At 46.1% G+C, this 17,058-nt stretch overlaps 1 protein-coding gene and 1 long non-coding RNA gene across 3 annotated transcripts in view; one reads left to right on the forward strand and one right to left on the reverse strand.

Moving 5' to 3' along the window:
- LOC125519466 (G-type lectin S-receptor-like serine/threonine-protein kinase SRK) overlaps positions 1-16,390 on the forward strand; it is an 87,041-nt gene extending 70,651 nt beyond the window's left edge. Inside the window, exons 5-10 of the mRNA XM_048684265.1 lie at positions 2,297-2,415; positions 2,623-2,842; positions 2,935-3,058; positions 12,708-12,920; positions 12,990-13,439; positions 16,196-16,390. Coding sequence (XP_048540222.1) covers positions 2,297-2,415; positions 2,623-2,842; positions 2,935-3,058; positions 12,708-12,920; positions 12,990-13,439; positions 16,196-16,390 — 1,321 coding nt within the window. The remainder of the gene's footprint in view (positions 1-2,296; positions 2,416-2,622; positions 2,843-2,934; positions 3,059-12,707; positions 12,921-12,989; positions 13,440-16,195) is intronic.
- Positions 5,031-7,466, reverse strand: LOC125524130. 2 transcript variants are annotated; one of them, XR_007290560.1, is made up of 3 exons: positions 7,092-7,466; positions 6,767-6,994; positions 5,031-5,270 (listed from the first exon to the last, which is right to left on the reverse strand). It is a non-coding gene; the product is annotated as an uncharacterized LOC125524130 (long non-coding RNA). The 2 variants fall into 2 exon arrangements; XR_007290559.1 differs by having other exon boundaries at positions 5,031-6,994.
- Positions 16,391-17,058: the final 668 nt, after the last annotated feature.

The following is a 17,058-nucleotide window of genomic DNA, read 5'->3' on the forward strand; positions in this document are numbered from 1 at the left end:
ATGTAAAGAAGCACAAGACTGGCGATTAGTTGTCACATCCAAAAGTTCACTAATATTGTATGTTTAGGCAATGCTTACATTAGCCATGTTTGAAATTAGTTATTGTGGCCGACTTAGGCTCGGTCTATGGTTCCTGAACTTGATGGAGCTTGAGTGCTAACATGCAAAGCATTGAATGCTCTCAGCAATAGTAGGAAAATATATGCATGATTAGTTCCCGGAAGATTTCACATGTTGCAAAAATATATATAATGATTTCTTCAGGTTCTTCTGAAGCTGTGTTTTCGGTGTTGTGCCATAAAAAATAGGGCAGAGGTGCATATAGGGGTTCTCATGTAGTACCTCTCAGCCTTTCAGTTTCGATTTGCTTCTCATACCAATTATGTTGAGCACTAGATCACATTAGTCTTTACAACAACAACATCAATACTGTTATCTTATCTTTACAAGCATTATATTCATATCTATTTTGGCATAGTCTTACAGTAGCATCTTTTATTTTGCATTTATGCATTACAGGGTTTTATTACATCATTCGACATTGTGTAGCAGTTCTGCTTTGTTCTTTCTGACAAGCTAAGCCGCCAATGGGTATGCATGTTCTTGTTATTTCAATTGCTTTTGCTCATGAGAACTATTGATGTAAAACAAGTAAAACGTTAAAACAAATATAACGGTTCATTTTGGGAGAGTGGTTTTGGTACGTGCAAGACTAGGTGCATGAGTTTAGGATTTACATACTTGTACATCTTGAAGAAATAATTCTCAGAAATTCCATATGTGAGGATCATGTTATAACATACGCACATGCAAAAATATTATGAAAAAAAATGATTCGATATATCCTGCACCAATAAAGCCAAAAGACTTAACTTACTTTATGTAGTTTACAATATTAACCACCTTTTCTTCTGCAGCACAGGCGGAGCAGAGGGCTAGGCAAAGTTTGGGGCTAGCCCAACCCAATAGCTATTTTCATGTCTTTCATTTGCAATTTCCAGAAAAGCTTTTCTAAAGGATGCTAGGCAAAGTTTGGGGCTAGCCCAACCCAATAGCTATTTTCATGTCTTTCATTTGCAATTTCCAGAAAAGCTTTTCTAAAGGATTTTGGGCCTCGGCCCTTGTTTGCAGCTGGTGCATAAGTTTTAACATGATGCGCATAAATTACTTCTACAAAATTTCTTAAAATGCACATGTCTCCAAAGCATAACTTAGGCACACGCGAATGCAATGCACATCTGCATTTCCTTATTACGTTGAAAGAAGATCACGGTAGCATACTTAGAATAGCGTTGCCTTAAATGTTGGTTGTCACGCGAGTTATTTACTTGATAATTTTGTTGTAAAATTATTATGTGCTACTAGAGAAAGGTAGTAACTTAGTCATTTGGCAGTTCTCCATTCAATTTTGTTCTACTAGGAACACACTTTATTTATTGTTAGTGTTGAAAGTGCATAGCATGAAATGGATTATACATTAGATATACAGATGGATCATGAGGTCCTGGAGCATATACTTGATGGAAGAGAGAAGCCGAAAAATCTATCACTCGCACTTTTGAAGGATGTCACAGGAAATTTCTCGGGCGATCGAGAAATCGGCCACGGTGGATTTGCAACCGTTTATAAGGTGAAATTATAGTTTAACACAAACTATGCATGTCATCTAGAGACCCCGCTTGGAATTGTTATATCGAGCAGTACTTGAGGTAGCCAAACTATTTGAATACTCCGTGTTTCAACCTATTATAAGTATCACTGTATATACATATGTTGCATACTTCTCCAAGATACCAGTTGGTTTTAATGGTATATTAGTATATATTGAAGTCAGTCAGGCAGGCAGATTCTGATATATTACGACATTTCATTTCTTGGATAGGGACACATTGTGTCGCACACATGCACACATGCATTAATTGGGAAAACATTCTGCCACCTTAAGTTGACCAGGGGGCCTCATATTTTTCCTAGCATTTGGGTGTGGTGGAGCAAGTGTAGTGTATTTCCAAGGGTGTGTACTTTGTGCTCTGTCGAAAAGAGTTGTGTCCATCAAGTGTTGTATACCAAACTTTCAGTATTATCTTTCTCGCACATCATATTAAATTTAGCTAAACACTTTTTAAAGGCTTACAAGAGATGTTAAACAGGGAGTGCTCCCAAATGGGAACTACGTTGCAGTAAAGAGGATAAAGAACAGCCATTCAATCAATGAGACGTTGTTTTATCGCGAAGTTGACAGCCTGTTGAACATTGAACACGAAAATGTTGTACGGTTTCTTGGCTTCTGTGCTAGCACAGACCAGATAGCCATAGAAAAAGAAGGATCAAAAGAATTTATTTACGCAGAGGTAAGAGAAAGACTACTCTGCTTTGAGTATATCAGCAATGGAAGCCTGAAAAATTATATTACCGGTACGTCATTCTTGCATGTGATACAACTCTTATCTTTACTTATTTGTCCTTTTTTTATTTTTAACTTACGTTCGACACATTTTACCCACAGTCAAGAAGTGAGATAGACTTGAACACAATATTAAAGGTCATTAATTGTGCAATCTAGCCTGCATAAATTAAATGTTTGAAACTTTCATGGCTCAATGCTACTTTTGCGTTATGCAGATGAATTAAGGGGACTTGAATGGAACACACGTTATGAAATAATTAGAGGCATTTGTGAAGGTTTGTACCATCTGCACCGGGAAAAGCAAATTTATCATATGGATATGAAACCTGACAATATACTGCTAGATAATGATATGGTTCCGAAAATCACTGATTTTGGTTTATCGAGACTAGATGAAAAGTCACAAACCATGAGTGAAGACCGCTTCGGATCAGTGTAAGCTATGTATCAATATATCTGACTTTCTTGACATTTGCTCTCACATTTTCTCATGCTCTAATGCATTAAAATACTGGCCTTTTATGTAGAGGATACTGTGCTCCAGAATACCTACAGCAGGGAAAGATGTCATTCAAATCAGACATGTACAGTTTGGGTGTTATAATTATTGAACTAGTGACAGGACAGAAGGCGATCCCCAACAATAATAATGTAAGAGGTCTTTATCTTGCCCTGCAGGCAAACTCTTTTTAGAAATATCCTAACTTCCACCTTGTATATTCTTTTGCCATTTTACTAAACCTACTTAATTTGCATTTTATGGTATTGTATGGCCTACATATCCAGTTAAATAATACATATTGAAAGAGAAGTATAAGCCATGTAATGGTCTTTCTCGAAAACATACAACGACGATCTCGGAAATTGATTCTGATGGATGATACCATCATGTCATGGCTCGAAACATTTATATTTCAGCCATGTGGGCTGAGTCACCGGCCATGTCCCTTCTTGGCTTCCCGGACTCCTTGGACCACTCTCGCTCTCCTATTCACGCTCTAAATCATGTGTAGTATACCATGCTATAGGTTATTAATATGTAACATTGGCGGGTTTAGGAAATACCCACACACGCAGAGGTTTCTTTTCCGCCTAGGGAACACAAGTTGTGTGCGTTATTTTTTTTAGGAGACCACAAAAAGAGGGTAGAGAGCTCCTGCACATTCACATATAAGAAAGACTGGCCCAGCTTATGAAGAAAACTAGGCTAAAAACCATATAGAGTGTGGTTGATTAAAGGACGACCATGCAAAACCTGACAAGCGAGACAAACCCCCTAGCTAATCTAGCCCAGGAGCGTCATTTAGGAAATAGCAACAGTAGCAACCCAGCGCCACCAGCTTGTTGAATCACTCATGGCCTCTCGAAGTTGACAACACCGTCACCGGCCCAGGCTGACCTCCGTTGCCGAAGTTCATCGTCATCCGCAATGAGTTGTGAGCGAGTTCTTTTGCAACGTCTTCAAGGAAGAAAACAACACATGTGCACCATTGATCGCCGGCATTGATCGCCGTCGAAAAGTTATGATTTTGCCTTGAACTACACACGACCACCCTGTTGAACCTTGGGGAGGAGCTAGCCACACCAATAGCCATCTCTAGCTCCAAATCCGACATGTCCAACATGGGAGACGATGACGGGAAGGGAAGAAGGCCCCCGCTACTGCCCAGTCGCTGTCCACATCACTACTGGAATAAGGTACGTTGCCGACGGCCCAGGGCCGTCGGCATAGGACCAAAAAACGTCGGCACAGGGCTATGCCGACGGTGGCCGTCGGCATAACCTCGTCGGCAACTTGTACGTCGGCGTATCCCAAGGCGGCCGTCGACATAAAAAACCGTCGGCATAGCTAGCTAAGCCGACGGTGTCCGTACAACCGTCGGCATACATCCACCGTCGACAACGTTCTCCACCTGACGGCCGTCAACGACGCTGCCGTTAAAACTGTGCCAATCATACGCCGACACGTGGCAGCACCTGAGAAGCCTTGGCACGAATCTAACCGTCGGCATAGTTTTGGGGCTATGCCGACGGCCTAACCATCGGCGTAGCTCCGTGCCACAACTGCCAAGGTGTTGCCACGTGTCAGCTAGGCCGACGGTTAGGCCATCGGCATAGCCCCAAAACTATGTCGACGGCCTAACCGTTGGCATAGCTCCGCACCAGACTTCCCCGCTATTGCCACGTGCCGGCTGCTGGTAACACGAGGGCACTATGCCGACGGTTAGGCCGGCGGCCTAGTTATGCATTATTTTCTCTTTTTTTTCCTATTTTTGTTGCTTTTCAATTCAAATAACATCATCATCATCATCATCATCATCATCATCACAACAGAATAGATAAGATAATCATCACAACTTCATCATCATCGCAAGTCCAACATGATAAACATCATCACAGGTCCAACATAAAAGTAGGCATAGTCCTCGAGCATAGGTAAAAAAATTGTTGCTTTTGATTCTGCCCTGTAAATTAAAATAGCTACAGGGCCTATGTAGCCACATAACAGGATCATCATTAATTTCAAAATTTATATAACATCAAATCCATCATATAGTCCAAACAAAGTTCAGTCATATCCAACACGAGCACGACAAGTTCACACGGTCACCAAGACACCATATATCAGGTTCACATTATGTGCACCAATCAGCTTTTATTCCATTAACTAATTATATCACATATATGCACTTTAGTTTGTTAGAAACATAACCACCAAGACACCATACATCAGGTTCACAAATGGACAACTAAAAGATGTAAGTATGGGAGATGAGTTGTACAAAATGAAAGCTAAAACATCAAGTTGACAAGGATAGCTGGCTTCTTCGTTCCTTGTGAGTGTCGTCCTTTTGTTTGCTTCCTACAAAAGTTAAACAATTCTCAATTACAATAGACTATCATAAGCTGCATTTTGTTTGCTTGTTTTCAATTTTCAAATATTCCATATGTGAGTACAGTACTTTTTTGGCAAGTGAATCACATGCTGCTAGAAATGATACCATATCTCAAAATATTTACATGTAAATTGTGTTGACTGCTTACACACTAGTCTTTAGAAATAATAGAAGCGCTTCGCTAGCTTCATACCAAAGATTGGAAACAAGATCACCTAAGGCATGAAATCCAAACACGTAACAATCGAAATAACAGTGTGAAAGCATCATATGAGAGACACATGTCAAGAAAAAAGGAATCTGATTTGGAAGATTTTACCTAAAATGCTTTTGACTTTTGACTCCTACAATGCAAGCAAACCAGTTTAGTAATTGTGGGTTTTTTTGATAATAACATAAGGGAGCAAATAGTTATTTGCTATAGTACTACTACTACTACTCCTGGCCCTGTCCTAAAGGTAAAAGGCAAGACAATACAGAGGCATCCATCCCTTGTTTATACAGTACTCCCTCTGTCCCATAATGTAAGATGTTTTTTGACACTAGTCTAGTGTCAAAAAACGTCCTACATTATGGGACGGATGGAGTAGCTTTTAACCTTTCATCTCTCCGAGGGGCATATAACTAGAATAATTATTGTAATGAACAAATGTGGAAACAGTTCATTATTTGTAAATAATTAGAATCGTTTGATATAAATTTCATCTCTCCGAGGGGCATATTACTTTAATATGAAGAAAAAGTCTCGCGTGGCAGAAGATTCACAAGCATTGCCAAGGACTACAAATAAAAGTACTTATTCAGTAATTAGTAGCAAAAAGTTTGAGAGACCATACATGCATATCTATAAGTAATTAGAAACAACAAGTTTAAGAGGTTAATTGCCTCAAATGGGTTTCAGTAAGGCACAAGACAAGAATCTAGCTATGTTCTCTGAATAAGCCAAAACGGAAGAACATTAAGAATTTACCATCACTCTGAAATGAAAACAGGAAAACATATACTGAATTACTCTCATTTTCTATGAATAAACGTATCAAACCTAGCTAACCCTCGGTTTCTAGAAAATAGGATAGATGCAGGCCAAATTGATTTTTAGTTATTGCTACTGTCTAGAGCTCGTAAAATCTTCCTTTTAATTAAAGCTCACCAAATAGTTCGATTCATAAATTCTTGAAGCTGAACATGGCATATTCATTCATGCTGCAGCCCAATAATACATGTATATATAAATGACTGAACCATCCACGTCTCTCTCTCTCTCTCTGAAACCGAATTGATCTCTTCTTCTTTCTGTTCTATACAAGTACGCACGAGTTAACTGAAACCCAAAGCACTCCAAGCTACAAGGACATATTCAGATTGGAGTGTCACCAAACTGTGGCAAACTAAACTAGCACATTGGATTTGATTGGCCCTAAAAGGCTAACTGCAAGCAAAGACTGGAGGAAGGAAGGATAACCGGTCGATGCTGCAGCAGCCCGCTGTTGAAGGCGTGGTGGTTCAGGCAGTGGAGGAAGACGAGGAGTAGAACATGCCATTGGCGGCCTGCTAGGTGCGCCCCTCCTCCTCGAGTGGGGCAAGGACGGCAGCCGCTAGGCTCGTCGAGCTCGGAATCCTATGGAAGGAAGGCCTCCGCGCCGCCCTGTCCCGAGATCCAGCGCTTCGACCCGTCCGCGTGATGGGTGACCTGCAGCAAGGGATTGAAAAAGAAGGTGAGGTAGGGTGAGGAGGGGAGGTTGGGCTGGCAGTTGCTGCGGATCCCGGCGAGGATGGAGAGGGTGTACCTACTTCAGCCACGCCGACGTTGGAGCCGCGCCCGGCGGATCTGGCCATACTGGATGAAGGCCCGGTGAGAGGGGAGCGCGGAAGCCTGCTGCGCCCCGGTGGAAATCGCCGGAACCCGCCGGCGTGGGCGGCGGCGATGGCATGGAGTCGCGTAGGGAGAGGGGGACTCGCGCGCGCGCGAGAGAGAGGATAAACAAATCGAGCGGGTGGAGAAGGTAGATCAGCTCGAGGGGGAGCAGTAGGTGGCAAGTACGGCAGCGAAGCATGCCGGCAGTGGCCGGAATCGAGCGGCGGCGCCAGCGGCGGAGACAGAGGGGATCGGGCAGGAGAGCTGAGAGAGATATCGAGGGAGAAGTGAGAGAGAGATGGATGAATTGGGTGGGTTTTTTTTCTTTTCTTTAGGTGGATGGATGGATGTGGGATGGAGAGATAGATGGATGGATGGATGTGGATGGATGGATGTGCGCCATGTCATCAATCCAAGGCATAAGTGTTTCCACCAATGACAAGTAACCTCTTACAATTGTGTTTTTTCCTTTCGTTTTTCTTATTTTTCTTTAACCTCTTATTCCGGTTAACACTTAACCACGAAGCCGGTGGTTGCCGGATAGCCGACGCCCAAAACCCTAGGGTCGCGGGTGAGCGGTGGTGGTCACGAGTGGTGAATCCCTCCATGAGAGATGCATGTTGCACAGCTCTTCCGACTCAAAATCATTGCTTAGTGGAGGAGGAGCGGCGGGTGACGCCACCCGGAGCTGAACCCGGGAAGTCATGTATTGGTGGGTTGTGAGGTAGTCACATGGACATACTTGGGTGGAAGAAGGATGGCTATGATGGTTACAGTAGATTGGTTGTCTGATGGTCACACAGACCATCTCTCTGGCTTGCCTCGTCCCCCTCGATGACGGCACATGCGGTGTTCCTCACCACAAGATTCTCTCCGGATCGATCTGACGTGGCCGTCCCCCCCCTCCAAGTGCCGGCGGCAGAGCCGTCCGTGAAGGGGATCAAACTCTGAAGCCACGTGCTAGGTGTTTCCCCTCATCCAAGTGACGGCGACGCTGCCGTCCGTGGAGGGGGGCACACCTCGCAGTCCCAAGAAGGGCGTCTACGCATGCCACAACACTTTCACACATGCATGAGGACCTGATGCGGTGTTTCGGTTGCATGGCTACACCCGGAAGGCCACCACGAAGCCCCGTTGATCAGGACATCTAGCCCTTTGACTTTCGCCGGACGGGCTTTAACCAGTGGACTCTTCCACCTGGTTGCGATACGTCAGCCCATAGGAACATCCCCAAACATGGTCTGGACCCAACCCATCACTAGATTCCCTCCAGCTCGACCCGACTCGCATGTTTCCCCTCATCCAAGTGACGGCGGCGTTGCCATCCGTGGAGGGGGGCCACACCCCGGAGCCCCAAGACGGGCGTCTGCGCATGCCACTTCACTTTCACACATGCATCAAGACCCGATGCGGTGTTTTGGTGGCACAGCTACACCCGGAAGGCCACCACGAAGCCTCGTTGTGTAGGAGATCTAGCCGTTTGACTTTCGCCGGACGGGCTTTGACTAGCCCATAGGAACATCGCCGAAAACGGTCTGGACCCAACCCACCACTAGATTCCCTCCGGTTCTACCCGACCCGCACGATTCCCCCTCCAAGTGACGGCGACAGTGCCGTTTTTGGAGGGGGGTCAAACCCCGGAGCCCTAAGACAGGCGTCTACGCATGCCACATCACTTCCACACATGCATCAGGACCCGATGCGGTGTTTCGGTGGCATAGCTACACCCGAAAGGCCACCATGAAGCCCCGTTGATCAGGAGATCTATCCCTTTGACTTTCGCCGAGCGGGCTTTGAACAATTGACTCTTCCACCTGGTTGCGATAGGTCAGCCCATAAGAGCATCCCCGCACACGGTATGGACCCAACCCACCAATATATTCCCTCCGGTTCTACCGGACCCGCGCGATTCCCCCCTCCAAGTGACGGCGGCACTGCCGTCTGTGGAGGGGGGCCTAACCCCGGAGCCCCAAGATGGGCATCTCTACACATGCCACATCACTTTCACACATGCATCAGGAGCTATGCGATGTTTCGGTGGCATAGCTACACCCGGAAGGCCACCCTGAATCCCCGTTGACCAGGAGATCTAGCCCTTTGACTATCGCCGGATGGGGCTTTGACCAGTAGACTCTTCTACCTGGTAGTGATAGGTCAGCCCATAGGAACATCCCCGAACACGGTATGGACCCAACCCACCGCTAGATTCCCTCCGGTTCTACTGGACCCGCATGATTCCCCCCTCCAAGTGACGGCAGCACTGCTGTCCGTGGAGGGGGGCCACACCCAGGAGCCCCAGATGGGCATCTATGCATGCCACATGACTTTCACACATGCATCAGGACCCGTGCGATGTTTCGGTGGCATAGCTACACCCGGAAGGCCACCCCGAATCCCCGTTGACCAGGAGATCTAGCCCTTTGACTATCGCCGGACGGGCTTTGACCAGTGGACTCTTCCACCTACTTGCCATAGGTTAGCCCATAGGAACATCCCCGAAGACGGTCTGGACCCAACCCGCCACTAGATTCGCTCCGGCTCGACCCGATGCGCACGATCCCCCCCTCGAAGCGACGGCCGCACTGCCGTCCGTGGAGGGGGGCCACACCCCGAAGCCCAAGACGTGCGTCTTCACATGCCACATCACTTTCAGACATGCATCAGGACCCGGTGAGGTGTTTCGGTGGCATTGTTACCCCCAAGCCTCCCAGCCGACCTAACCCTAGACCAGTTGACCTGATTATCTAGCCCTTGACTTTCACAGGACGGGCTTGGACCAGTGGACTCTTCCACCTAGTTGCGGTAGGTCAGCCCATAGGAACATCCCCGAACATGGTCTGGACCCAACCCACCAATAGATTACCTCCGCTTCTACCCGACGCGCACGTCCCCCACTCGAAGTGACGGTGGCACTGCCGTCCGTGGAGGGGCCACACCCCGAGCCCCAATACAGGTGTCTACGCATGCCACATTACTTTCAGACATGCATGAGGACCCGTGTGATGATACGGTGGCATAGCTACACCCCGAAGGCCACCCGACCGGACTAAACCCTAGCCTCGTTGACCCGACGATCTACCCCTTTGACTTTCGTCGGACGGGCTTTGAGTAGTGGACTCTTCCACCTGGTTGCGATAGGTCAGCCCATAGGAACATCCCCGAACATAGTCTGGACCCAACCCACCACTAGATTCCCTCTGGCTCGACCCGCCCCGCATGTTTCCCCATAGGAGCTAGCTTAATGTTGTGAACTGGGCCCTGTTAGAAGTGTAGGCTATAAGCTCTAATCGAGTGTGCGCCAAGAGGTTAGTAGCCTATATCACTGAAATAGCATTTTGCTTCTCGCATGAGTAATGTTGAATGCATGCACAGAAGCATTTTTATTTTTCTCAAAAAATTAGTACACTGTAGAAAAAATATCACGCATGGCAATATTGTTGTTCACTTGAGAGAAATATTCAAACAACCAGAAGGAAATTTAGTTTTAGATTTACATTTTATTTTAATTTTATTTAATGGTTCATTAATTTATTTAAAGCATTTTGCGGTCGAGAACACACAAATGAAATAGTTTTCATAAGAAAACGTTGACAGTTTGGAAAGTTGAAAATTATAACATCAAACTAATTTTATCTATATTTTAAGTTTGAATTTGAAAAAATAAAAGATTTTACAAACACGTCAATAACATTTATTTTTGGAATAGAACTATTTTTTTCAAATGCATTCTTCATATAGAAATTCATTGTGCTACCGTGATTTGATACGAATTGTAAAAAACATAATAATCTAACGTGCTCACGTACAAATTACTAGTTTACTAAGTACAATGACCTATATGCAAAAGTACATGAGGTTACATTTTAACAAACTCAAAAGTAAAAACAAGCCGGATATACATAATCTATGGAAAATTCTGCCCCAAATTCATATATAATTTGTGTATCTTTCAGTTTATATAAATTAGATTTAAATTAATTCAAATCTAAAGTTTAAAAATGTAAAATGAGAAATAAAAAACATATAATAGGTATGCCGACGGCATGGCCGTCGGCATATATAGGTGCCACGTGGTTTTTTGCTGAACAAAAAAATTATTTTACATAGATATGCCTATGGCATGGCCGTCGGCGTAGATAGGCGACATGGCATTTCCTGAACTAAAAAAGTTTCATAGCTATGCCGACGGCCCTAACGACGGCCACCGTTAGGGCCGTCGGCATAGTTTTGACGGCGTCAACCCGCCGTCTGAGCCGGGGTCGGCGGGCCCATGTATGTGCCAACGGTCTTTCTACGCCGACGGCCCCCGTCGGCATAGTGGAAGATACGCCGACGGCCTTTCTACGCCGACGGCCCCCGTCGGCATAGACGGAGGTATGCCGACGGCTTTTCTAAGCCTACGGTCTTCCTGCGGCCGTCGGCACACCGTCATCTATGCCGACGGGGGCCGTCGGCGTAGATAAAGCCGTCGGCAGCAACAATTATTCTGGTAGTGCATGGTCGGTGGGTGAGTATGGATGTAGAAGGGCGGTGCCAACGGGAGGGTCCCCGGGCTCCTCTACTATCTCCTGCCTCAAACCCGACATGGGGGGCCACGACGGTTGTGACAGTGCGGGGGATGACGGTGACGACGGTGGCGTCCACGAGCGACGGCTGCTGCTTGTCCCCGAGGTTGTGTCTATGGCGGCGGCGGAACCGCGGACTGGCGTCCACACGTTTGAGGGTGTTCCGGATCAGCGGACAACGACGGAGAGTGCGGGCACGTGGCTGGCCCATGGGCTTGTTTTTGCTTCGTCGATGATGAAAACAGTCAACACTGAAGTTTAATCACTTTGGGCGCAAAAAACGTCAGTGGCGGGGTTTAGGCGCCCATCAGTGATGTATGAATCTGTAGTAGTGAGTGTTAGCATAACCTTATCTCCAATGCAGTCTGGTAAGTGAGTTAGTGTTTGAGTTCTAGCGCTTGCCGTATTACAACAAGTATTCTTGGAGGCGAGGATGATAAGCAAAGGTCGTATTATACAAAGGTCGTACTACTCCAACAAGTATTCTGGTTTGCCGTGTATGGCGTGGGTGCCGCGCTCTATTGAAGGCGTCGTTGTGGTTCTTCTCTCCGTGTCAGGGCTCCGGGTGAAGACCTTTGTCCAGTGTGGACTCGGCAGCGGCGACGCTTTTCGCCGTTCTCCCTCTTGGGAGCGTTGCCGTGGAGCCTAGGTGTGCTAGGTCGTAGCGTGGGGGTGTTTAGTTCGTCCGGTGCTTGTTGTTGGTAGCATAGCCGCATGCATCCTACGTGTGCCGGATATCTCAGGATCGGCTTTGTAAGAGGGCTACCTCACCATTTTGTATTGTTCGGCTGTGCACTGTTCGGATGTTGTTTTATTTATAAAGCGGGGCGAAAGCCTGTTTCAAAAGGTTGGAGAAAGTTGATCCATCCCGATGTGTCCGTTTGTAGAACATAGGAATTTTAGCACCACGGTCATCGTCTCGACACTTGAGTTTTTTTGTTAAACATTTTGACTTATTCAATGTCACATTTGTGCAATGACAGGTACTTAGGAGATGGAGGCACAGATGGAAGAAAACAGGGAAGGAAACACCATTGGTTTACCAACAAGTAGCAAAATGCCTCGAAATTGGGTTACTATGCCAGGAAATTGAGCCATCCAAACGGCCTTATATATGGGATATGATACATGTTATTAGAGAAACTGAAGGTGCTAATGGAAAAATCAGCAATTCCTATGAACATACATTTGGACAGGTAAGTTTGTATGGTCCCCACTTCTTTCTTTCTTTCTTCTTCTTCTTAACACCTGCTCTTTTACTGCAGATAAGCCCTTACTCGGAAGATGATATGCTTGGAATTGAGCCACTCCAACTACATTTTCCTTTTGAGCTTAACAAACAGATGTCATGTGCACTTCAGCTAACCAATGAGATGGACTGTTACATTGCCTTCCACGTTGAAAATACGAGCCCGGTGTCATACAACACACAGCCACAGAAAGGCATTATGCCTCCACGATCCAAGTGTAATGTCGAAATAACATTGCAACCGCAGGGCCAGGCTCTGAGAGATCGTGCCAATGAATTTGTTGTATGGAGCACCACAGTGAATGGTGGCCTTACAGTTGAGGATATAACTATAAACATGTTCATTAAAGAGGCAGACAACGTGGTTGATGAGGTGAATTTAGATGTGGTTTTTGACGGTGGTGAGCCACAAGAAGCAAGTAAGAAAACAAGCGAGCCACAAGAAGCAAGTAAGAAAACTAGCGAGGTGAGTTGTCTAAGAATACTAACTTGCAAAGCTTTGTCTATTCAATTAGTGTCCAGTGGGCACGATCTCTTATTGCAGTTATAGAGTGCCAAATTGATAGACGTTCACATCAAAATTCATTTACTTATGCTTTGTAGTAGAACTGAACTTTGTGGTTTAGTAAATGAAACTGAAGAGAGATTGCTTTCTTAAACAAATAAAAGACGTCCAGATCAACTTGATTTTAAAATTATTTTAATTTAGCAATATAATCAGTATATTAGATTGGCTTGCACATCTTTTCCTTTTTATTTTCATGAAGTATTAAATCAAGAATGAAAAAACACCGCTCACGTCGCTCCTTGCGCGCGGGGGGGGGGGGGGGGGCTTTTTGGTGCAACCCTGGCCACAGCCACCGCTATCCCATCTTGTCCTGCCCAGCTCATCACCGCCGAAGGAAGCCGACAGGCGAAATCAGTGTAGGCTGCTCGCTGCGGGGAGCCCTCCGGCTAGGGAGCGGCAGCGACCTTAAACGGTGTGCGCCCCGGCAGATCCTAGACTAGGGGCAGGGGCAGCATGGTGGTGATGGTGGATCTAGCCCTATTCCGGTCTGCAACGACTAGGGGAGGGGTTCTGGTCGATAGGTGGCGTGACGTCTTTTCGCATCTTGGTCGTCAGGGGCATATGGCGGCGGTGACTTGTGCCACGGGGTTGCATCGGAGTGGATCACGCCTGATCCGGTGAGGGTCGGCCTTCCCTATGGCATACACGTCTCGGCCTTCATGATCCCTTCGGCACGGGTACAGATGGTGATGCCACCGATGGAGCCGGTGGCTACGGTAGCTTGGCCGGTGAGGCCATTGGAGGTGACACATGTGATGGGGCCATGCGGCCCCGCATGATAGACTACCCTTCACTTCCCACCCACAAACCATCGGGTATATGTCGTCTTCCGGTGACGGTCTGGGTGTGCTTCATATCAGCATAGGTAGATCTGACGTCTCAGCAAATGCCCGATTTGTCGGCTTAATCCCGGTCCACATTTCTGCTGCTGATTGGGACATTGTAGCAAGAATTCTTCATGGCAAGTTGGTGATGGTAACTATGTGGGCTTCTCTTGCGGTGGTCCTCTTAGATTACCCGGCCTCGAGTTTCGGGGATAAAATCCTAGGCCTGGCCTTCATTGGTTGTACCTGGCAGTGGTGGTTTGCGCTCCCTTGTTGAAGGCACTATCTAGAGTCTGCTCGAACTTTCTCCCCTGGGTGAAAACCAAGGATCTAACATATATGGCTGGATCTGGCGACGACAGCGTTCATGTTGTTTCCTTCCTGGAGGCATTGCTATTGGGCACCTTCTCATAGTCTTTGTGACGCCTATGGCAGTGGTAGTTGTTGATGTTGTGCTGCAGTGGCCAGTGGGTTGCTCGCCTTGCCTTGGCCTTTACATGTCCCTTTTTTGTTTTCTCTTTTTTTTTTCTTTTTGGCAGTGTGAATCCTCGATATCTCGACTAGCTCTAGATATCATGTTGTTGTAGATGCTGGGTGTAATTAGTATCATCTTGATATTAATATATTACCCTTTATTGAAAGAATAACTGTAGTTGACAAGTCATAATTTTGTTTGTTGACAAGTCTCACCAGTTGTGTATGTGTGAGTGCGCGCATGCATCGGCACGGGACAGCCACCGGGATGGATGTGAGATCGCTAAACTTAGAAATAAAACTTTTTTGCAAAAGGTTTGTTTAGTTAATTATCGGCTAGTACAGAAACTTGTGTGTAATGAATAATGGTGCAAGTAAGATTAACAGTATGACAGAAATTTAATGAAGACAGATGTCAGAAAGGGCAATGACGGCATTAGAGGCCTGATATTTGGAGTAACCATTTTTTTCGCTCAGCCCGGATAACCGAACTATTGGTTGTCAGGGGTGTTTCATCCTTGTTTCGCTCAACCTCTTTGTCTGTCATGTTAGCCGCTAGGATTAATAAAGTTTATCAGGATTTAGGACACTACAGAATATATACGGTATCTTACATTTAGTTTTACCTAATGAAATGGAATGTTTCAGAAGGCACGGAATAGATATAAACTTGAATAGTTGAAGTATTGGTTACGATTCAATGGCCGGTCAATAATTACGTAGCCATGACAAAATAGTTCATCTGAGAAGTTTGAATAGTATCAGCGTGACGTAATACTGCTTATTTGGAGAAGAAATCGTTTTAGATAAAAATAAATAAAGAAATGATATAACCAAAGTTTGTTGTGCCAATTAGCCCACCGATGACTAAATGCTGCTAAATGAGCAAAGTCAATTGATGATTCGAAATGACCAACAAAGAGACCCCCGCTAGATTCAGTTATGAGGCCAATTGCGTTGTGTCATTGGAATAATAATGCTGCTTATGTGACGACTTGAATTCTACTGATGCTTTCTTTTGTCTCTCTTTTTCTTCCTGCATTGACGATGTAGCAGACAATCCCACCTTTAATGCAGGTATGGGCTTTTGGGTTTTCATTTTCTTCTCTTCCCCAGATCTCCCATCTTGGTGGTGGTTTCTCTATTGTTGACATGAATTTTGTTTGGCTAGATCATAGATAATGGTGAAGTTCAGACGATCGATTCTATAGATGCAGATCTGACAGAGCCATTGTAAGTGCGTAAAATAATATGGGCCTTTGAATATTGAAACCTCCTTTTCAACTGAGTGCACTGGATCCGATTATCCTGCGTTTAATACCTTATTATCATACAGGATTATAACAAGTCACTCAGATGGCAGTGGAAGAGCTGCTTGCTGCTGCGGAAGTCTACGTGAGGCTGCTGCTTGCTGCTGCGGTAGTCTATGTGAGGCTGCTGCTTGCTGCTGCCCCTATGCTGCTTGTTGGTGCTGCGGCTGTGCTGTTGCTTTCTGTCTTTCACATTTTAGCCATGCTGCTGCTGCTGCTTGCTGTTGCTTGTCCTGCCTGATGCGTCGTTTGTCACACAGTTAATATCATCTACGAATCTACGATACATAAATTTGCACGATGAGTACAGATCCATACACAAACTTGCAAAATAACACAGATTGGTCACTTAGCTCTGGTTACGGGTACAGATTCATACAAGAGAGTCCGAATCTGAACAGGGCATGGCACGCTTGAGCCGTTTGACTCCCTGCGGTGGTGACCATCTGGCGCTGCGGACGGGATCGGGAGGGCGGCGGTGATGTCAATGTCCTATTTATCGACGTTAAACCCGTCTGCAGCACGATGCGTTCCCGCTGTCGTCAAACTGCTTCACTGAACCCGGACGCCACTAGTGCCCAGCCGATGACCTGAACAAGAGCACCACTCGAGCCGCCTCGCTTGCGCCAACTGCCATGCACGCGGCGTAGGGGGCTCGTCCGTGCACGAGGCGCTCGCGCGTGCCGGCTGTTTGATGCATGCGGCCGTGCGCAAGTTGTTGCTTGCTGCCGCTGTGTACACATGCTACTGCTTGCTGTTGCTGCGTTCTTCCCGAGGTGATTCCTCCCCTCTCCTCCACTTCTCCACCCCTCCCCTGCAAACTCTAGGGCCACAGCCGGCGGCCTTCTTCCTCCTCGCTTCAGTTCACTGCGTTCCTGTACTTTGACACCGCCTGCTCCATCGACATGG

The sequence above is a fragment of the Triticum urartu genome, chromosome 7 (assembly GCF_003073215.2).
Source record: "Triticum urartu cultivar G1812 chromosome 7, Tu2.1, whole genome shotgun sequence".
In the NCBI taxonomy this organism is placed as follows: Eukaryota; Viridiplantae; Streptophyta; class Magnoliopsida; order Poales; family Poaceae; genus Triticum; species Triticum urartu.